This window comes from Stomoxys calcitrans, chromosome 3, assembly GCF_963082655.1.
Source record: "Stomoxys calcitrans chromosome 3, idStoCalc2.1, whole genome shotgun sequence".
NCBI classification, from domain to species: Eukaryota; Metazoa; Arthropoda; class Insecta; order Diptera; family Muscidae; genus Stomoxys; species Stomoxys calcitrans.
In genome coordinates, this window is record NC_081554.1 from 122,843,783 (window position 1) to 122,867,691 (window position 23,909).

The 23,909-nt window shown below is 33.6% G+C and overlaps 1 protein-coding gene across 2 annotated transcripts in view; it reads right to left on the reverse strand.

Moving 5' to 3' along the window:
* Positions 1-3,473: 3,473 nt before the first annotated feature.
* LOC106092801 (aquaporin AQPAe.a) overlaps positions 3,474-23,909 on the reverse strand; it is a 76,339-nt gene continuing 55,903 nt past the window's right edge. The window contains exons 2-7 of one of the 2 annotated variants that reach the window (XM_059364488.1): positions 14,979-15,118; positions 14,763-14,866; positions 12,050-12,193; positions 8,969-9,116; positions 8,661-8,887; positions 3,474-3,964 (exon numbers count right to left, since the gene is read on the reverse strand). In XM_059364488.1, coding sequence (XP_059220471.1) covers positions 3,929-3,964; positions 8,661-8,887; positions 8,969-9,116; positions 12,050-12,193; positions 14,763-14,866; positions 14,979-15,069 — 750 coding nt within the window. In that variant the 5' untranslated portion in view covers positions 15,070-15,118 and the 3' untranslated portion in view covers positions 3,474-3,928. Of the gene's footprint in view, positions 3,965-8,612; positions 8,888-8,968; positions 9,117-12,049; positions 12,194-14,762; positions 14,867-14,978; positions 15,119-23,909 lie in introns of both variants that reach the window. The other variant, XM_059364487.1, reaches the window with a different exon arrangement.

The following is a 23,909-nucleotide window of genomic DNA, read 5'->3' on the forward strand; positions in this document are numbered from 1 at the left end:
TTGACCGATCTGGACCAAATTGAAGAAAGAAGTCGTGAGGGTTAGCACAACTCTTTCTCCCAAGTTTCGGGGACATCAAACAATAAATGCGCCTTTTATGGACCCAAAACCTTAAATCGAGAGATCGGTCTATATGGCAGCTACATCCAAATCTAGACCAATCTGGGCCAATTTGAAGGGGGATATCGACTGGCTTATTACAATTCACTGTCCCAAATTTCTGCAAAATCTGATAACAAATGTGGCTTTTATGGGCTTAAAACCCTAAATCGGCGGATCGGTCTATATGGGGACTATATCAAGATATAGTCCGATATAGGTCATCTTCAAACTTCGAACCTACATATGGACAAATAAAGAACCTGTGCAAAGTTTCAGCCCAATATCTCTATCTGTAGCATGATTTCAACAGACAGTCAGAAGGGCGGACGGACATGGCTAGATCGTCTTAGATTTTTACGACGATCAAGAGTATATATACTTTATAGGGTTGGAAATGGATATTTCGATGTGTTGCAAACGGCATGACAAATGAAGATACCCCCAGCCTTCGGTGTTGGGTATAAAAAGTAAGTACTTGAGTGTATTTATAATATGAAAAGAGGAAATTATCACTTTTTTAGTATATATGTTAAATTTACACAAAATAAATAAGGAAGAAAGAAGCAATGGCTTTATCCATCCGAATTTTGTTAAATATGTTGCCAATTTGAAGTCAAGGGAAGACAACATCTAAAAAAATCTAAAAAAGGGCTGAATCCCTTGTACGGGAATGGGCCAAATTGCCGGCAGATAACATTCGTGCAGCTTACAACTCTTTTTATACCCACCACCGAAGGAGGGGGGTATATTCATTTTTTCATTCCGTTTGCAATACATCGAAATATATATTTCCGACCCTATAAAGTACATATATATTCTTGATCAGCGTTAAAATCTAAGACGAGCTAGACATGTCCGTCCGTCCGTCTGTTGAAATCAAGCTACAGTCTTTAAAAATAGAGATATTGAGCTGAAACTTTGCACATATTCTTTTTTGTCCATAAGCAGGTTAAGTTCGAAGATGGGCTATATCCGACTTTATCTTGATACAGTCCCCATATAGACCGATCCGCCGATTTAGGGTCTTAGGCCAATAAAAGCCACATTTATTACCCGATTTTGCTGAAATTTGGTACAGTGAGTTGCGGTAGGCCCTTCGACATCCTTCGTTAATTGGGCTCAGATCGGTCCAGATTTGGATATAGCTGCCATATAGACCGATCCTCCGATTTAGGGTCTTAGGCCCATAAAAGCCACATTAATTATCCGATTTTGCTGAAATTTGGACAGTGAGTTGCGTTAAGCCGCTCGACATACTTCTGCAATATGGCACAGATCGGTCCAGATATGGATATAGCAGCCATATAGACCGATCTCTCGGTTTTAGGTTTTGGGGCCATAAAAAGCGAATTTTTTGCCCGATGCCGCCGCAATTTGGGACAGTGAGTTGTGTTAGGCCCTTCGACATCCTTCTTCAATTTCACTCAGATCGGTCCAGATTTGGATATAGCTGCCATATAGTCCGATCTCTCGATTTAGTGTTTTGGGCCCATAAAAGGCGCATGTATTGTCCGATGTTGCCTTAATTTGGGAAAGAGAGTTAATTTAAGCCCTTCCACATATTTCTGCAACTTGGTCTAGATCGATCAAGATTTGGATATAGCTGCTATATAGATCGATATCCCGATTTAAAGTCTTGGCTCCAAAAAAGCGCATTAATAATCCGATTTAACTGAAATTTGACACATTGACTTGTGTAAGGCTTTTCGACATCCATGTTGTATAAGGTTCAGAACGGTTTATTTTTAAATATATCTACTAAAAAGACCAATATTTTGTTACACACAATTGAACAATGACTTGTACTTATTAGTATTTGGTCCAAATCGGAACATATTTCGATATAACTGCTATTGGACAATTTTCATCGGATTTTGATGAGAGGTGGTTTATATCATGGTGGGTATCCAAAGTGGTGGATATCCAAAGTTCTGACTGGTGTTGGTTATCCAAAGTTCGGCCCCGCCGAACTTAACGCCTTTTTACTTGTTTTAACTATTCCGAATACAAGTAAAGGCAAAAAGAGTCATACCAAGATCACGGATAAATAAAAAATATTTACACACTAAAATGTGGTCTTTTGAATTGGTAACAATTTTCTGTCTGATACCCTGTTAATCAAAATGACACGCATTTGTTATACATCATGTTATTATTAATACAAATTTGTTTACCAAATTTGGCCTGTTAGGGCAAAGATAATTTTTCTTTCACAATTTTTCGTTTGATTCTCTTTCGAGATGAGCTTAAAGATCGAAGATTTTTGCAAAGGAAAAGGAAAGCCAGAGATCACAACACACCAACCACTATGGCACTTTGGTAAAAAGACTTTGTGGAGGCTTCGAGGACCATACATTGCCTGGCTGTACTTATATCGAAAATGTGCCAACGATGTAAACACGATACTAACACAAATTTGACACCTTTCACACTTCTCTTCTACCGTATGTGTTTTCTTCGTAGTGATAAACTTATTATCTACATGGCTTCCATGGCTTCCATGGTATACACATGTCACCTGTGCATCTTTTTGGAAGTTGCATTGACTGCTCCGAAGGTTAGACAACGACAACAGTTCTCTAGTGTTGAAAGCTAAAAATTTTTTAACATAAAAAGTTTTTCAAAAATCTCAAAAAATTATGAAATTTAGTATTCAGGAACGAAATTAAATATTAGCAATATTAAAATAAATGTTTGTTAAAATAGATCGGCGATCTCATCGTTGCAAAAGGCACATCGCAAATATGATTCGAGTCAATGTTTTGTGCTGATGCAGGTTTGATGAGGATGGTTCGTCGTCGTCTTACATTCACTAATAACACCGCCATGGGCAAAGACTATGTTAAAAGCGGTGGAACGCGAAGCAATGAAAATTTATACGAGTATTCATACGATCGCCACTCATATCAGTGAGCTGAGCATAACACCGCATTAATTGAGGTAGCGATAGGTACTATCACCGCATTTTTGTGAATATACCGCAAATAATAAAAATACTACCGCTTGCATTTCTCTGGTGCACAGTGTAAGGCTATTAAGGACTGTTTAACAAATTGATATTGAAACGAAGTATAGTGAGATCTCGATGATAACAACTGATCGTTGTTTGTAAGTACGTATATTAATACGGTTTTTTGACACTTTCATGCGAAGCTCGTTTTGATGGCATTTTTTTATGCATTTTGTTTAAAGACGGTTTTAAATTGTGTATTTTTTATGTTACCTCTACGTAACTTTTACAGATTAATATCCGCAACTTCTTTTCAACCTAACGTTACCTAACCTACGTAATAATCAAAATTTTTAATTTGCTCCAATTTTAACCATGAGATTTCGTTATCGTAACTGTTGCAATTATCGAGCTCACACTGTTTATCTTTCATTATTTATTTATTAATTTGTTTTGTATACAATAAAAAAAATATGTACAGCATTAAGCATAGCAGAAAATATTTGAATAATATTCCTTATGCAGTTATTATGTTGTGTACATATTTTTGTATGGAAGTGTTATAAATTAGTAAAATATGTTTCAATACATTTTAATTTATAAACTTATTCCAAATAACAATTTTTAACAGAGTTTGCTTAATGATTATAATGAAATTGAATTTAACTGTTATAAACAAATGTGATCTCTGCAATAACTATGTATTTAAATTCATATTTAAATTCATGATCTTAAAAAATAATTAAAACAATTGTTGATCATACATCATTCGTTGTACGCAAATACATCCTTTACTTCGGGGAGATATCTTTGTCACACATTTGATGATATCAGGCAGAATAATGTAATATTCAGTTTAGGGAGTGTACACTGGATTTAAGCATAGTCATGTCCACTTTCCAATTTTCTCATCTGTGTTAGAAAAGGAATATATATTAAAAGGCACCAGTGAAGTAAAGTATCTATGTATTATAATATTGCATGTAAAAACATAGTTCATAAATCCATAATTTTTTTTGGGGGGAGCTAGAATAAATACTTGTTTGAACTGGTTTACAAAGTGGCAAGAGCCAGTATATACGTGTTAATATATATTGCTTTTGAACATGAAGAGTGACAACTCAAACAATTGAATTTGCGACAGGTACTATAACTTTGAATAAGTCATTCATTTTATCTTCCTTTCTTGGGTACTTGCGAAAACAGATGAAATGTTGCCTGGATTGTTAAATATAATATATGCACTAATGAAGAATATCAGCAAGGAAAATGAACCCGATGATGCACTCATAAGGGGAAGACAAAAGTCCGAAGGCTAGACTAAGTGGACACATCTCGAAAAGTGGTGTCAGAAATTGGAAAGATCGAGCATTTTTATCCATTTTAAAGTTCGGCTAATGTATGTAAGTAAGTTATTTTAATCTGTAGTTCTCATAAATAACAATGGTTAGGTTAAAATAAAACAAGTAAAAGCGTGCTAAGTTCGGCAGTGCCGAATCTTATATGCCCTTCACCATAGATCGCATTTGGTGAGGCAACAAATAAATAAGATATGCTTTCCGTAGTTGCTCAAGCAATCTTATATATAACAAGTAAAAGTGTGCTAAGTTCGGCCGGGCCGAATCTTATATACCCTCCACCATGGATCGAATTTGTCGAGTTCTTTTCCCGGCATCTCTTCTTAGGCAAAAAAGGATATAAGAAAAGATTTGCTCTGCTATTAGAGCGATATCAAGATATGGTCCGGTTTGGACCACAATTAAATTATATGTTGGAGACCTGTTTAAAATGTCAGCCAATTCGATTAAGAATTGCGCCCTTTGGGGGCTCAAGAAGTAAAATAGGGAGATCGATTTATATGGGAGCTGTATCGGGGTATAGACCGATTCAGACCATAATAATTTCAGGCAAATCGGATAATAATTGCGACCTCTAGAGGCTCAAGAAGTCAAGATCCCAGATCGGTTTATATGGCAGCTATATCGGGTTATGAACCGATTTGAGCCTCATTTGACACAGTTGTTGAAAGTAAGAAAAAAATACGTCATGCAAAATTTTAGTCAAATCGGATAGGAATTGAGCCCTCTCGAAGCTCAGATCTGTTTATATGTCAGGTTATGAACCGATTTGAACCATGCTTGGCACATTTATTGGATACCATAATAAAATACTTCGTGCATAAAATTCATTCAAATCGGATGAGAATTGCGCCCCCTAGAGTCTCAAGAAGTCAAGACCCAAGATCGGTTTATATGGCAACTATATCAGGTTATGGAGCGATTTGAACCATACTTGGCACAATTGTTGGATATCATAACAAAACACGTCGTACAAAATTTCATTCCAATCGAAGAAGAATTGCGCACTCTAGAGGCTCAAGAAGTCAAGACCCAAGATCGGTTTATATGGCAGCTATATCAAAACATGGACTGATATGGCCCATTTACAATACCAACCGACCTACACTAATAAGAAGTATTTGTGCAAAATTTCAAGCGGCTAGCTTTACTCCTTCGGAAGTTAGCTTGCTTTCGACAGACAGACGGACGTACGGACGATCAAGAATATATATACCTTATGGGGTCTCAGACGAATATTTCGAGTAGTTATAAACAGAATGACGAAATTAATATACCCCCATCCTATGGTGGAGGGTATAAAAATCAATTTGTGTTTGTTTGTAGGTCTGTTTGTGTGTTCCTTAAAGACTCAGAAACGGCTGAACCGATTTTCTTGAAATTTTCACGGATGGTGAATAATGACCCCGTGGTGAAAATAGGGTACTGCATTTTTTGATATCTGAAGGGGGGCGGACCCTCCCCTTTACCTTAATTTTAGAAACGCCAGATCTCGGAGAGAGGGTGGCGCGATTTAAGCGAAATTTTGTGTGCTCTCATATAGTACCCTAAAAATAAAAATTTGGTATCCAAATTTCGGAAGGTGTACCAAGGGAGTCGCCCCACCCTAAAACCGACCAAACATATATTTAGACCAATCACGACAATGTGGGACTCAAATGAAAGGTATATAGGATAAGAAAACGTTTCTGATATCTAAATGTAGGACCATGAATTTAGGGCATCACCCCTTTCCCAAATACCCCCAAAGGAAAAAAATTTTCGACCATGCCAATATGTGGTTCAAATGAAAGGTATTTGATATTAGAAAACGAATTTGATAACCTATTTCAGGGCCATGTGTTTGGGGGACGTCTCATTCTTTAAACTCCTCTTAAGCCAATGGCAATATGGGGTTTAAATAAATGGTATTTGGGAGAAGAGCACGATGCTAATATTTTTTCAGGGCCAAGTATCTGGGGGACCACATCTCCCCCGAAAACACCACTAAATCAGACATCATGAGAGTATCGGGCATAAATGACGTATTTTAAGAATGGAGTACACCTTACATCCAAACTTAAATTCGTAGACCAATAAAGATCATGTGGGATTCAGATAAAGGCACTTATATTGTTAAACTGTTAGTCAAGTTTGCATGGTATTTCACTAAAAGATCTTTAATTGTCGAAAATAAATATTCCAAGGAAACTTTTGTTCCATATAAAGTAAAAGAAGGCGCAGCGGAGCGGGCCCGGGTCAGCAAGTAGGTTATATGGAAGCTATATAAGGTTGTGGATCGATTCTGACTATACTTGGAATGAATATTTCAGGTCATAGTAGAAGTCATTTTGTCATTTGCGCTCTTTGGAGACACAGGCTGCACTACAGGGTGTCAGAACTTATAACTTTTATATAATTTTTTTCTTGTATCGCAAGAACTCGTCGAGATGAACAAAATAAAGTAAATAATTAAATTCTTTGTTGTGCATTATATAAGAAAAATTAGCTACCATAAATATTTCGAATGATTTTGACTACAATTGTTTTGTTGAGCACATCTATCTACCAATTTGGCACAGACTATTTTCTTAAGACTCTTATAGCCCATAAATTTTATATAAATCGGTTTAGGTTTAGATAAATTTCCCATTTTCACTTTCATTGCCATTGCAAGCAGGTTAATCAACCAATATTCCCGAAATTTTGAAAATGGTTTTCATAAGCATCTATCTATTGTACATGCGAGCTGAATTTGCACTTATGGATCCATAATTCGAAAGTTTATGAAGCGAATTTAACGAAATTTGCTACATAGATGTTTTTGCATCTCTAACAACTCATAGTAAATTTCGTTGCAGTAGGTACAGATTTAGGTATACCTGCCTCATGTACTTATTGCCTGAAATGATAATTTTAAATTAATTGGCAAATGTTTGCAAAATTTGTCGTATGAAAGTCTTTTTTTACCTCGCACTATACATGATTTCGGTAGCTTTTAGTTATTTAACGTATTGGAAGTCATAATTTTGTATTAAATGCCTAGCAATTCCTAATAAAAGTTTGAAATGTATGGGCCAGCAAGTAAAATCACAATATATGGGAGCTATACTTAAATATACATGAATACGGCTCATACAAAATTTTCAATGAACTGCTCCGTCAAAACGGATCTGTGCTAAATTTCAAGTGGACACCTCTCTTCCTTTTTCATGATATAGTGCTTTTATTAAATGACGGACGCACATATTTTTGAAGCTATTAAATCAGAAAATCGGCTATATCAGCCAAAACACACAAATTTCGTTTGCTATACGGTAGAGGCGACTTTGCTGAAGAAATTTAACTTAAATTGTCGTTAACGGTCGGTGACGCTAAACGGTTACAGGGGAAGTATATCAAATTAATTTGGAATATCGGATGAAAAAGAAAATGGGTTTGAAAAAAAAAATAATTTCAAAATCAAAATTTTGTAAAAATTCTAGTTTATGTAGATAACAAGAGAATATCAAAATTTTATTTATTTAAATTAGTGTATAAGGACGTAAAATTTTCAGAACTTGTAAACTTGTATATAAAAATTTGGGTAATTTTCATGTTGCATAAACCAGATTTAACGTCAATATATTTCGTTCATATTTTGAAATAAGAGAGATCAAAACGTGCTAAATGCAATTTCATAAGCCGAATTTTAATATATGAAACATCAACAATTTCTTATCGAGGGACATGGCTAGATCGACTCAGTATGTGGAGACGATCAAAATTATACATCTTTAAACGAAATGGCTAGATTAGTATGCCCCCATCCTATGGTGGAGGATACAATACTAATACAGGCGAATTTACGCAACCAAAGCGAAGCTATATTGAAAATATTTCAAATGCAAGTCTGTTTTTTGTTAGTCTACAAATGGTTACTTGCAGGAATAACATTATTAGTAGTTCAAACTTGAATTTGGATTTTTAAATAAGAAAATTAGTAGTCCAATATGCCAAATTAAAAAAAAAATATATATATATATATACTCTAGAGCTTCCTATAACCTTAAGATGAATTTGTATACAATCCGTGTGTTTGTTTTTTAACGTCTTTCTGTGTATAACTTACAAACGTACTAAAGTGTTCAGTGTTGGTGTGTTTTTAGCTCGAAAATTAAACAAAAAATATTATTGCCAAAAAGGATAATGGATTATGTTTTTAATGACCCTATAGCCCTCACCTCACGTTCATCAGCTTGAGTCCGGTATTTTTCCGATGCTTCACTAACCTTGGCCTCGGCTGGTTTCTCCAAAATTTGTGTGTAAATTAAAGCCGCAGCCACTCCTCCAAGAATGGGACCTGCCCAGTAAACCCAATGTGCATCCCAGTTGTTTGAGGCGAATGCTGTACCCATTGTGCGTGCAGGATTCATGCTAGATCCAGTATAATTAATTGTACCCAAATGTCCTAATGTAACGGCCATGCCAATAGCCAAGGGGGCAGTGTAACGAGAATCTGTAAATATTTATGTAATTATATATATGTAAGAAAGTAGAAAGGAAGAAAACCAAAATATGTCGCTTTAAAAATACCAACCCGGTTTATTAGAATCACATGCTCCGAATACGGTTAGTACCAAAACTAAACCTAAAAAGAACTCAATTCCAAGTCCTTGGAGTTCGGTAATGTTGGTTGCTAGATTCGTGTGACCCAAGCCATTATGGTAGGTATCATGGAGTAGAGTCTATATGAAATATAAAAGGTATATATAAATGTTTGGTATAATGTGAGACTACTATGGGTTTTCCAAAAAGGACTTGACAATTATTTTTTTTAATAAAACGCAAACCATTTGAGTTGTTTCAACAACTTTATCGTCTGTACCACATGCCTTCCAGGTTCATATCAACCAATTCAGGCCAAAAATAATCAGTGAGCATGGTGCTCACGATTGGCATCGTCGTTGAAGATGTATAGCCCAATGAAGCCATCGGCATGCAAACAGCACCAAACAGTAATTTTTTGTGGATGAAGTGTTGATTCGTGAAGCATATGTGGATTTTAATCTGACCAATAACGCATATTTTGCTTATTGGCGGACCCATTAGGCCAAAAAAAAAAAAAAAAAGCGGTCACCGACTACGAATTTTGGTAGTAAATTTGTTTGATTTGCAGACGTTGTTCATTCGAGTATTTTACCATTATTAAAATGTTGAGTTTACTGAATACATTTGCCGTTATTATAACGAATATGTTTACCGTGTTTACAAACAAATTTTTTTGAATATACAGCTACAAAGTAATGTTTATAACTTTAAGCCAATCAGATAAATCATAAAAAGTACGTTAAGTTCGGCTGGCACGAATTTTATAAGTCTAATATCATGAATCGCGTTTGAAAAAACTTTTGGAAGCTTTCTTGCAGCTAAATGGTGCATTAATGGAAGCTGAAAAACCATATTCGGATAAAAATAGCGCCCAGTAACTGCTGAAGGAGGCAAACTGGAAGATCGGTGAACTAATTACGACAAAACTCAATATGCAAAGTTAAATTGTAATCGGATAGAAATTGCGACACGCAGATGCTTAGGAATAGAAATCGAAGGCAAAAATTTGGATGAGACATAAAGACTATACCCGATTTGGGCGAGGATAGTGAAAGTAATAATGGAAGGTAACATGCGAAATTCCAGTCCAATTTGTAATAATTCAGTTTTCCAGGTGCTCTATAAGTCAATCAGAAGATAGGTTTATATACATTTATATTGGGGTATAAGAGCCTGATAAAAAAAAAACGTTATTTTCCATTTTTTTTGTATATTAAAATATTTATCAGTAACTATCTTGTGCCCTTCAAAGTAATTCACCTCAGATATTTTTCCAATTTTTTCGGTACTTGCCAATCGTCGAAACACTTCTGATATGCGCTTTTTGGTTAATTTTTATACAGTTTCATTAATCCATTTTTTGTATAGTACAAAATTGAAGAGCACACCAAACCACGACTAACATTTTTATCTGTCAAAAACAATGTGACAATCTAAAATGACAGATATAACGACACATATAACAAACATGTGTACCAACATAACAGAAATAACGGTTATTTTTTGATAAAGTCTCGTACACTGATGTGAATCTTAGTTATAACCGCAATTAATTTGCAAAATTTTAGACAAATCGGATATATATGTATGTATATATATATATATATATATATATATATATATATATATATATATATATATATATATATATATATATATATATATATATATATATATATATATATATATATATATATATATATATATATATATATATATATATATATATATATATATATATATATATATATATATATATATATATATATATATATATATATATATATATATATATATATATATAAGTGCAGTCCAAATTCAGAAAAAAGTTAGCTCCAAAAATCTAAGTTTGGAATTCCGTGCTACTTACAAAATCCTTAATTGTTTCCTATGCCATTCCCCTAAGTTGGTTTATTTCTGGTATAGTGTCCCCACCTAAGTGCCGGTACCTTTTTGACGTGAAAGGAAATGCTGACAAAGGAAATGCTCCGACGTTTCATTATTTTTAAAGATCGGACCAAAATTTTGGCTACTTCAGCATTAAAAGGTCACTCCGGTTGAAAGCATATATATGGAACCTATATCTAAATCAGAATCGATTTTTTTTAATCAACAGCGTTCGTCCATATAATAGACTTGTGAAAAATTTTATGACAGTTTTATGAAATTTATTTTTTTTTATGAAATTTATAGGACAGGCAATTGCGACCTGTACCTTGATTGCAAGAATACATGGATAGACAGACAGGCAGACATAGCTAAATCGAATCAGGAAGTTATTCTAAGCCGCTCGGTATACTTATCAATAATCTACATCGTCTCCTTCTAAGGGTTGCAAACAAATGCACAAAGTTATAATACCCTGTAACACAGTGGTGGTGTAGGGTATACAAATTCAAACACGATTTTTTGTTACTTTACAGAAGAAGAAAAAACAAAATCCGTAAAATTTTAGATAAAGCAAACATTTTAATACAATTTTTGTTGAAAAGAAGCATACATTTAAAATCTCATTAAATTTTTTTCTTATTATATACAATTTTAAGTATTTAATTGCGGTTTTTTCTTCTTCTGTAAAGTAAAAAAATCGAGTTATAAATTTTTTATATTAAGACATCATTAGGGCCATACACAAATATTTGTTACAAATGGGATGGCGAAATTAGTAGACTGCTCATTCTATATTAATTATATAAAAATAACTTCACACAAAAATGTGACCGCTAGAATAGCTGTCATATAATTCACCTTATTAAGTCATTCATTTAAACTTGTTAGAGCTAAAAAACACATTTTCCCACGAACCTCCCATTAAGGGGCAGTATGTAATAACCAAAACTGAATATTTTTTTAAGTTCTCGGCAGGCCCTTTAATATACAAAATGCACGATTTCATGTATCTCCATTATAATGGAAAATATTGCTGTTATTTTCATTAAGTTTAAGCAAAAGTTTAACTGTCTTCGTTTAGAAAATATTTTTAATTTTTTTTCTGTATATAAAACACCATAAGCAGAGGTATATTTCATATATGTATATTTGTGTTCAGCAGATTGATAAATGTACATACCTTAATAGCTGCTGTGCCGGCTATAGCTCCAAGACATTGGAATATTATATATAGGATGGATCGAAGAACACTTATTCGACCGGCTACTAGCATTCCAATCGTGACAGCAGGGTTTACATGTCCACCACTAAGATGACCAACAATCTGTAACAATTTTATTATATTCATAAAAATGTACTTCTTAGATAAACAAGTTTTAGTATGATTTTATGCTGTTTGTTTCATAGAATGAACCCATTTTAATGAATTTGTTGTAGAATGATCTGAAGGAATAGATAATATCTGATTTTGATATCAACAAAATTTGAAGAGTAAAAATTGAATGGTGAACTAATTTTAAAGATTTTCATTGGTGTTTACAAAACTTAATGCAGATATAAAATAGGTTTATTTGACAGATTTCCTTTCTTGAACTGTCAAGTAAACCTATTCTAAGGCTTCATTAAGTATACGACTGTTTTTCTGCAAGGTTGCAGTATCCCAAAAATATTGGGATTTCCAATAAGAGGCATTATTTTGGTATTGAAAGAAAAATGAAATTTTTTGATATAAATGATCGGGTGTTTATATCATAATTAAGTGGAAGGTATACCATTAAATAAAAGGTCATCAGGTAAATTTCCACCACGACCGCGCCTAATATTCTTAAACGGAATGGTATAAGAAATGGGGTATAACGGTACTAAGGCGAAAGTTTTTGTGAGAGTTAATTACGAAAATCCAAACATTTTTAAACCATTTTAGACAGGTGTTGCGTTTTTCCACCAGTGACTTGATTAATAATGTGCATGTATTTGCTGTATGTAACTAACTTATATTGAAGAAACAAATTTTGCGGATCGCTCTATCTCTAAAGAATTATAAAGGACATTTTTTTTAAAGTTGCCTGTGGTATTTTTATTATAATTTTTCGTAAAATTATCCAATTTTTTTCTAATTTCACTCTCTTACAACCTGATATTTTGATGGGGGAAAAAAATTATATCACAGATATTAATTTAGAACATTTCAAGGCCCACTAATAGATAGGAAAAACTAATAAAAGTATATATTTTCAATTTTATTTTTGATATTAAATATTGATATTGTCCTATATTTTTTCTAAATATGAACTCTGGAAAGACTTGAGATTTTAAAAAAAGGATTTTTAATGAAATATATTGAAAATAAGGTAACATATACAGAATTTATGTTTAGCCCATTTTAGAGCACTACCCCTTTACACTTTACATGGAAGAAGCACGGTTCCCTTATACTACATAAAAATAAAAAATTTATAAGAGAACCGTGCTTCTTCCATGTAAAGTGTAAAGGGATAGTGATCTTAAATGGGCTAAACATAAATTCTGTATATGTTATCTTCTTTTCAATATCTTTCATTAAAAATCCTTGCAAAAATCATATCGTTAATTTTTTTTCAAAATCTCAAGTCATTCCAGAGTCCATATTTATACCCCATACCTCTAATGTGGAACAGGTTATCATTCAACTTATCTTAGGCATACGTAATCTAATCTCAAATACCTCATGATTTAGTACCATAGGATTAGTGAGTGTCGGCTCACAACATTCCTTACTCCAAAAAAGCAATGAAATTAAAACATGCTCTAGCCTATATTTCCTTTCAGACCATTCAACTCTTGTGAATTTTTTTTGATGTTAAATTTGTACTGTGGAAAGTAGAAATTAACAGTTATAAAGGGTGATTCTTTAGCTATTGTCTTTTCGGCAACACTGGTTTAAACGGCGCACGCACGTTTCGTGTTTGTTTCACGGTCAAACATCTTCAGTTTGGTCTATAATTTAACCATGAATCGTCTTGCAAATTATTGAATTTCCTTATCAAAATGCGTGCGACGAGGTTCATTTTTGGCTCAATGGGTACTTAAATAAGCAGAATTATCGATTTTGGATTGAAGATCTTCCAGAAGCATTACAAGAGCTACCAATGTTTCCAGAAAAAGTCACAGTTTGGTACAGTTTATGGGCTGGTGGCATCATTGGACCGTACTACTTCAAAGTTGTGGGAATCGTAACGTAATTGAGAATGGTGAGCGCTATCGTGAGATAATATCCAATGTTTTTTTTGTCCAAAATGCAAGAGCTGGACTTGAATGACATGTGGTTTAAACAAGACGGTGTCACATGCCACACAGCTCGCGTAACAATGGACTTATTGAGAGGCGAGTTCGGTGGACATTTTATCAATTGGCCACCTAGATCGTGCGGTTAAACGCCTTTAGAGCATATTTTATGGGGTTATGTCAAAGCTCATGTCTATACAGACAAGCCCGCTTCAATTGAAGCATTGGAAGACAACATTGAAGCATTTATTCGTGAGATACCGGTCGAAATGTTGAAAAGAGATTGCCAAACATGGACTAAGCAGATGGACCATTGGAGGCACATTCACGGTCAACATTAGCATGAAATAATCTGTAAGCATTTAATTATACAGACCGTACAATTGATTAAAATTAAGATTTCATGAATTGTTCTGAATTTTATGTTTTTATTTGAAAAATTTTTCTATAGCTCTTAAAAAATCACCCTTAATAATTATATGTATGCGCTTTTTTATACAATAAAATAGAGACATACAACAAAATAGAGAAAAAAATCGCTTGAAACCATAAAACATTTGTCTATATAACATATTCAGCTTTACATGACATATGCAGGTCACCATGACATATTATATTTATTGTCTTACCGTAATTGCCATAAAGACTCCTAAGCCAAATGCCAAAGCCTTAAATGTGCCATCTTCGTTTTGTGTACATGCACCCACGGCAAAAAAGTTTAGTATTAAATTTCCTAAGAGGTGTCACAGGAAAAATATGTTTATTAGATTAAGGTAATAAGCTGTCATACTGTTAATTTTGTATGTTCAACTTAACAAAAACTTTATACGTAAAAGGCAACTTACCTAGGAATTCACCAATGAGTGATTGCCATAAACGAAAATCTTTTGATTTCAATTCGTTGACACCCAGCGTATATTCAAATTTCCCCGCCATAGTTTTGTCACTTGTTTAGAAAATGAAAGAATCGGTTATTATTACAAACCTGTAAGGAAAAAGGCAAAACTTATTAATGGTTTGCAAAAACGATATTCATTTAATAAGCATAGTATATCAAGTTTTCTCAAACTCGTAAACATAAATGCATACATATCTAAAACTATGTTTCCACTTGGAGCAAATCTAAGTTTGCGACGAGATTTCGGGAATCTCGTGTTTTGCAACGAGGTTTCCCATACATTTTCAATGTGAGCAAATCTACTTATTTGATTTGCAGCAGATCTCCTTCCAAATTCAAATGCAACACTGCGTTTACATTGAATACCGGTTATTTTTGGGATTTTTGGGCAGCAATTTTTCTTAACATCTGACAATTTCTTATTGAATTTATAATATTTAGTAGTAATTTAATAAAATCGTTTCACAAACTTAATTGCTGACCGCAATGTATATGCTGAACACAATAAAAATGCTAATCACAGTAAAAACATTGTCAAAAACGTCACTGTTGACAAATAAAAACCGCATAAATCGTAGTGGAAGCGGGTTTTTGAGATTATCTCAAATCAAGTGGAATTGGGCTCTAGTGGAAACATGGTTTTACTTTGCATTCATATCTTTTACTTTTTATTAAAGATGTTTTTCTCGGACTTTTTTGGTCGAAATTTATTAAATGAAAATAAAAAGAATTTTTGTTACCGGAATTTCTTATAAAGACGCTCTTGATAATGATGGAAAAAAGCCAACGAACGTAGAGCAAAAATGTAATAAACATTATTTTTATTTTCTTTTAATAAGTTCTGAACAAAAAGACTGAGAAAAACAACTTCTACAAAATTTATTTCTTTACGTTTGGAGGAAGAGCATTGCAATTTTAAATACAAAACGCCAATGTGAATTTTCTGATTAAATGACTTATCGAAATTCTAAGGACTACGAGAAAGCTCTACCCTCTTTCAATCGAACGGATTGAGGATTAGACTCCAAAGTCCATTTTTTTTACAAACATTACATCACTTAAACCTTTTAAAAATAGTCTATTAATGTGAAAGAAAGCATTAAATATATAGATCAAATATATTTCAAATAAATTGATACACAACAATTACTCATTTGTCGATTATTGAATGCAACCCAACTTCAGATGCGTTGCCAACGAGCAAATTTTGTTGTAGAAATTTCCCTATTTTTAATGAATTGCATACTTTTTACAATTTTCTTAGTAGCTGAACGTTAATAAACACTGATTTGAATGAAACTGGCAAAAATTTCATATTTCATGCAAATGTTACGTCTTGGTTTTATCTTCTGATAACGCAAATATAGTTAGTTGGGTTGCTATCAATAATCAACTCTTTAATCTATACCATAAATTTTGTGTTGAAGATTAAAGCACACGTTCCAATAAGAATAATAATAAACAAATATAAGAAAGCAAGTTAAAACGTGGTAAGTCCGACCGAACTTAGCACATTTTTATTTGTTTTCCTATAACTGTTTATTAAATCTTGGTTACCCACCGCTCTAAATTCCACAAAAGTTTAAAGTAATTAATTAAATTAATATTTTTGAGAAAAATTAAAACAAGTACTATCTGAATTGATCAAGAATACATCGTCCCTTAACCGCCAAAAAGATGTAAGTGACAAAATCAAAACTTTACAGAAGAAGATTTTTATTTAGTAAATCGTAGCATAACTTAGATTGAAATATGATTTTTACATATCTATCATTTCTTTGGCTGATGCATTAAGTGGTAAAAAATTATATGCATTTAAATAAAGATAACGGTATTTTTGGAACTTACATCTTTTTCGCTTTCACATCAATTACCTAGTTTTAAGTATTATAGAAGCAAATCTATACTACCGTATCGCAGAGGCTAGCATGTCCGCCTATGAGGCTGAATACATGGGTTCGAATCATGGCGAGACCATCAGAAAAAATTTTCAGCATTGGTTTTCCTCTCCTAATGCTGGCAACATTTGTGAGGTACTATGCCATGTTAAACTTCCCTCCAAAGAGGTGTCGCACTGCGGGATGCCGTTCGGACTTGGCATTAAAAAGGAGGCCCCTTATCATTGAGCTTAAACTTGAATTGGACTGCACTCATTGATATGTGAGAAGTTTGCCCTTGTTCCTTAGTGGAATGTTCATGGGCACAATTTGCAATTTACAAGTAAGTGCAAATAATACCAATGTTTGAAAGTAAGCTTAAACTTCGTTGTTTTTAGGTAATAATCGAGCTCGAGGTCTTAGTTTGTAGTTTATATTTTTTTCTTCATTCGATATTTCGTCTTCCCACGGAAGACATCATCGCATTGCAAACGACGGAAGATTGAATAGGACTGCCCTTATTGATAAGTGAGAAGTTAGCCCCTGATTCTTAGCGGAACGTTCATGGGCAAAATTAGCATTTTTTGCCGTATAGACCAATCTGCAATTAAAATACCCGATATCAACGAATTTGATAATGTGAGTTGTTTTAGATAACTCAAAACTCTTACCCGATAAAATCTTGACCGGGAAGTAATATGATATTGCAGTATAAATGTATATGGATTTCTCGAATAAAATTCTTCCGTTATAAATAGTGCATTTTCATCGGATTTCGGCCCGGTCGAATTTAACGTTTTTAATTATTTTATTTGCTTTAATAGTACTTATAATCGGGGATTTGGAGTGGACTAAAGGGGCCAAACAGAACCGCTTCGCTCCCTTCGTTTCAATAGATCAAATCCGTAATCCCAAAGTCATTTAAACCTACTTTTTCCAATCGACGTATAATTACGTCTTGGGAGTTTGGATGTCCCCGTACTTTATTTCCAAACGCCTTTTATATGCATCCCATATTGTCCCGGATGACCAATATGGTTTATTGGTGAACCCAAAATCAAATATTAGATTCTAATGCACTTCCAAAGACTATAAATATGAGTCCAACATTGTACCGGTCGGCCAATATATCCCTTTGGTGGTTTGCCTCAGATACTTAGCCCTACTTTGTAACATCCGATTCGTACTCTACTTCCTAATATAAAACATTTAAATATGATAACTTACATATTTTTTACAGTGATTGCTTAACTTGCTGTCTCAGAATTTGTCTACCAAAATTAAAGTGGCACTTACATTAAAATTGTTTTTGTTGTCAAATCATAACAGTTTGGATTATCGTCGCAAAATTTTAAACCAGGTGGAAACAGTGGTAAATTATCGATTCCTATTAAAATCTGATAATCTCAAAATTTGGCACTTAAATTTTTTTTGGCGGTTAGAGGACGCTATATACTTTATAGGACCACAAATCAATATTTCGAGGTGTTACCAATGGAATGATTAGACTGGTTTACGTAATAGGCACCACCCTATGGTGGTGCCCACAAATAATATTTACATCCTCACAATATTTTCATTCTGCTTTTGTAACGTTTTTTTTAACAGTTCTAGACGTTAAACTCAAGTTTTGCCTTTTATTGATATTATACCCTAATTTGTGCCATAGTTATTTAGTATGCACATCTTTTTATGGAAATTTTAAATTATTAGCTTAGGTTTTATGATTTTTGCTTTGCTACGATTGTGGTTTTAGCTATCTACATAAATTGCTGTTCTTTATGACCACAATTGTTATAAAAATCTGTTTTGAATATTACTTGGATTGGTATGTTTGCAAATACAACACTTGTAAAGATATTGTTTTTCACACTAGACACATTGCGAAAAAGCGCAACGGTTAACTCGAGGCCTAGCGTCTATGATTTATATTTGTATTTTAGAAAAGTGAACAAATGTTAACCGCCGTCAAAGCGACAAACGACTCAAGACTAACGATTAAATCATTTCCAATTACGAAAATATGGGGGAAATAAGCACACTGGAAGTGACACCATCTCAATGTGATATCATAATACATAAATTGCTGTGGTCTAACTACGATATGATATCATACAAATAAAAGGGTTGAGCTAGACATGAAATTGACAATGAAGGATTTTGAAAGAGAAACAAAAGCGTACTAAGTAAAGTTTTATGTTAAATCTAACTATAAAATTAATAATTTATGCACAGTTCAAGTTCAGGTTAACCCAAATAATGAATGAAGATAGCTAGGTGGTTATTGTAATTTTTTTACAATGCAATGTGTTTTGTATATGTAGTATATTGTAAGCATTATATTTTCTATATGTGTATGTTTAACATTATAATTTTATGCCTAATGGTTATTTGGAATGACTGGTAAAAGAAGGATAGTTGTAAAAACTCCGATTATTTGCAGAAGCAGACTACTAAGTACTGCTCCTACTTTTTTGCTACTAAAAATAAGGTAAAATTTTCAGTTCCACAAAAAACAGAGATTCATGGCAAAACAGGCAACACTCTTCTTATTGAGACATTTCAAAAGTAATGAAGCAATACCGTTAAAACACATTAATTTATATGTACATTTTACAACACATGCAAAATATTGAATTATGATAATAATAACTGTTTGAAAAAGAGGTTAATATTGACATCGATAAATACAAGTACTTTGATTGAAATAAGTTTTATTAAAAATTTAATGTCATTTTGTGCTAATAAGAAAGAAATTTTCAAGAATAACCGCTTCTTAAGTTTTTAGAATGTCTGTCTAGACGAAAAATTCTCCCTAGTTTCTAGTTTTAATGTTTATTTTTATAGCGTTGGCAAAAATGTGTTCCAAAGAAACAAACAAGTGAAATTATATTAAAGGAGAGTTTCATTTAGTTATCTTCTTAACATATAGATTATGCAAAAACCGTAAGTAGATTTTAAATGTACAACAAAAACACAAGCTATTTATTTGTTTGGAGCAAATAATTGCTAAATGTTTGCCAAGGTCTAACAAATAATTATTTAGCATTTTGCTATTGCAATTAAAATTGCGAGTTTAACATAAAAGACAACTTTTTGGAAATGTTTTTTAGTTTTTCAAAACATTCTCTCTGAAGACTATGATAATAAATAAATATTAAATGAGTGCAAATATAAGCTGTATGATTGATGACTCATCCATTCAATTCGTTATGTGATTTAATTTTGTCGCTGATGTGTAAGAGCTTGCATTTTTCTGTTACAAAATGCTCTTTCTTTTCTTATTGATTTCTTGCATTTTCGAAGTCTGCTGGCAAAGAGATGGTTGTATACCACTAGAAACTTTTCGTCCGTTTTTTCCAAAAACAAGATAATTTTCTTCGATGGTCTTCTTTTATGAGCGTATTTTTTTGTATTTAGAGAAAATTGCATTGAAAATTTGTTTTTGGAAAATTTTTTATTACAAATATGTCTTTAAAAAATATTTCATTAAACAATTCTTTTGAAAAAATGTATTAAAATTTTGTTTAAAAAATTTCATAGGAATTTTGTGTTTGGGAAACATTTCATTAACATTTTATGATTTAAAAAAATTTCATTGATTTTAATAAAATTTTGTATAAATTTTACAAATCAACTAGTGCTAAATCAAAAATATCGCTCCTTTTTCGAGACAATCTCTAATCCGTTTTAAGGGTTTTTGGGAGTAATAAAAGATATAAATAAATATGGTTTAAATCGGTCCATAACCAGATATACATAGCTGCCATATAAACCCATCTGAGATCTTGACTTCTTGAGCCTCAAGAGGGCGTAATTATTATCCGATTTGGCTGAAATTTTGTACAACGACTTCTCCCATGACCTCCAACATACGTGTCCAATGTATCTGAATCGGCGTTTAGCCTGATACAGCTGCCATATAAACTGATCTCCCTTTTTTACTTCTTGAGCCCCTAAAAGGCAAAATTCTTATTCGATTTGCCTGAAATTTTACACATAGACTTCTACTTTGTTTGTCTAAAAAGAGATACTGGGAAAGAACTCGACAAATGCGATCCATTGTGGAGGGTCTATAAGATTCGGCCCGGCCGAACTTAGCACGCTTTTACTTGTTGTACCTTAAGGTGGCCGGACTCTCGGAGATTTCGGAGAAGAATGCAGGGTGTAAAATTAATTCCAAATGAAGTATATGGTTGGGTATACTATGATATTGATATCAATTTAGAACCAAGTGTGTAATAGGTCGCCTCACTCCTCGACATCCAATAAATTTACAAATGGATCGTTAAGAGCAACGAAGATATTTACTGTAAAATACTGGTGATTCTCCGGACCTATGGGTCATTGAAAATATTACACCTTCTTGCAATATCGTTCTCATACATCAAGCATTTTGTTATACTTATATATACTATACTTTTTTTTGTCCCTGAAAATTTTACACAATTTAAACGAATATTGTTTATTGAGTATTCGATTTATATTAACCCTATATATTGTATAGGAAGACACCGTAATACAGAGGATAGCATATCCACCTATGACTCTGAACGCTGTGTTCGAATCCTGTCGAAAACATTTGTAAACATTTTTCAGCGGTGGTTATCCCCTCCAAATATGGTCGATTTTTTTGAGTTACTATGCCATGTAAAAATTACTCCGCACATTGGTGTGGCATTGCGGCAAGCCGTTAGGACTCGGCTATAATAAGGTGGACCCTTATCTTTGAGTTTATCTTGGTATGGTATGGTATATGGTATGGCCTTTTGTATTTATATTTAAAGAAAAAAGGTTATGGAAAGTATTCATTCAGAGATGATTATAAGCATCCACTGAGACACACATTTACATATGCGTTCTATTTTTTCTTCCAACATCTCCTTCATAATTAAGCAGTAACAGACTTTTCAGCAGTAAGACTGCTAATCAGAAATTGTAGTACTACTGCTGTAACAGCAGAACTACTGCTACAATAGCAGCAAAATTAACTACTAATTTTCAGCAGACCGTTTTTGCTATTTTCAACAAACTTTTTCTATGAGTGTACCATTGATGTTTACCTTCCTACTAATGATTTTAGCGTTTCATTGTAGAAGTTGTAGGGTTTCCCATTGCATGAATTACCTGTAGTGAATTGAATACTTAGAATTTCCTCATTTAATTGTATTTCCTGCGAATAATTAGTCAACTTACCGCATTGCAATTGCATTTCAACATAGTGTTACCTTAAGGTATTTCTGCCAACACTGAATTGTTAATAATATCTATTTTCCAATTATTAAATAATTGTTATTTTTTTGTCATGACTTCATAAGAAAATCGAAATTTATTGCAAACTAGTTGCTTTGCTGTCAATCGTGTAAAGTGGTCGTAACGGGATTCATGGTTAGAACAAAGGTTACTGCCAAGGTAGGAAAGTTTTATACTATAGACGACGATTTTTTTTATCCCCTCCACCATGAATTTGAGCGTAGTGTTTTGCTATGACTTCCTACACCTCTGACTAGTATTGTTCAAATTAGTCGGTGGTCTGTTGTCATTTCCAACAGACATGGCAAGTGTGGTTTATATCGGTCCATTATATGTTATAGCTCCAATATAAACTTTTAGGTGAAAAAATCATCCACAGAACTTGTCAACAGCGATCTTAATTTATTTTTTCTTGTTTTTGGTTAGTTCGGCCGGGCCGAACTTTCGATACCCACCACTTCGGGTATATATGTAAACCACTATTGTCAAAATAGGTGAAAAATTCATTCCTTATGCCCCATACAGCTATATTGAAATGTGTTTCGATTTACTAATCACTAATTTGAAATACTAATAAGTACAAGTCATTGTTCAATTGTGTATAACAAAATATTGACATATTTGAAGCTTTATCTAAAAATAAACCGATTTGAACCATATATGACATGGATGTCGAAAAGCCTAACATAAGTCAGTGTGTAGCATTTCAGTGAAATCGGATTATAAATGCGCCTTTTAAAGGGCCAGGACTTTACATCAATATATCGGTCTATATGAGACCTATATACAAATCTAGACCGATTTAGGCCAAGTTGCAGAAAAATGTCGAAGAGCCTAACATAACTCATTGTCCCAAATTTCGGCGAAATCGGACAATAAATGTGCCTTTTATAGCCCCAAAACCTTAAATCGAGAGACCGGTTTTATGGCAGCTATTGTATATTCAAATCTGGACCGATCTGGCCCAAATTGATGGAAGATGTCGAAGGGCTTAACAAAACTCACTGTCCCAATTTTCGGCGACATCGGACAATAAATGCGCCTTTTATGGCCCAAAACCTTAAATTGAGAGATCGGTCTAGATGACAGCTATATCCAAATCTGGACAGATCAGTGCCATATTGCAGAAGCATGTCGAGCGGCTTAACGCAACTCACTGTCTCAAATTTCGGCGACATCGGACAATAAATACGCCTTCTATGGGCCCAAAACCTTAAATCGAGAGATCAGTCCATATGGCAGCTATATCCAAATCTGGACCGATCTGAAGAAAGATGTCGTGGGGCCTAACATAACTCACTGTCCCAAATTTTGGCAAATTCGGACAATAAATGCGCCTTTTATGGGCGCAGGACCTTAAATCGAGAGATCGGTCTATATAGCAGCTAAATCCAACTCTTGACCGATCTGAGCCAAATTAGAGAAAGATGTCGAAGGACCTAACACAACTCACTGTTCAAATTTTAGCAAAATCTGATATTTTTTGTGTCTTTTATGGGCGGATCAGTCTATATGGCAGCTATATCCAAATCTGGACCGATCTGGGTCAAATTGTCGAAGGATGTGGAAGGGTCTAATACAATTCACGGTCCCAAATTTCATTAGAATCGGATAATAAATGTGGCTTTTATGGGCCTAAGACCCTAGATCGGAGGATCTGTTTATATGGCAGCTATATCCAAATCTGGACCGATCTGGGCCAAATTGGCGGAGGATATCGGAGGATATCGCCAACCGATATCACTGTC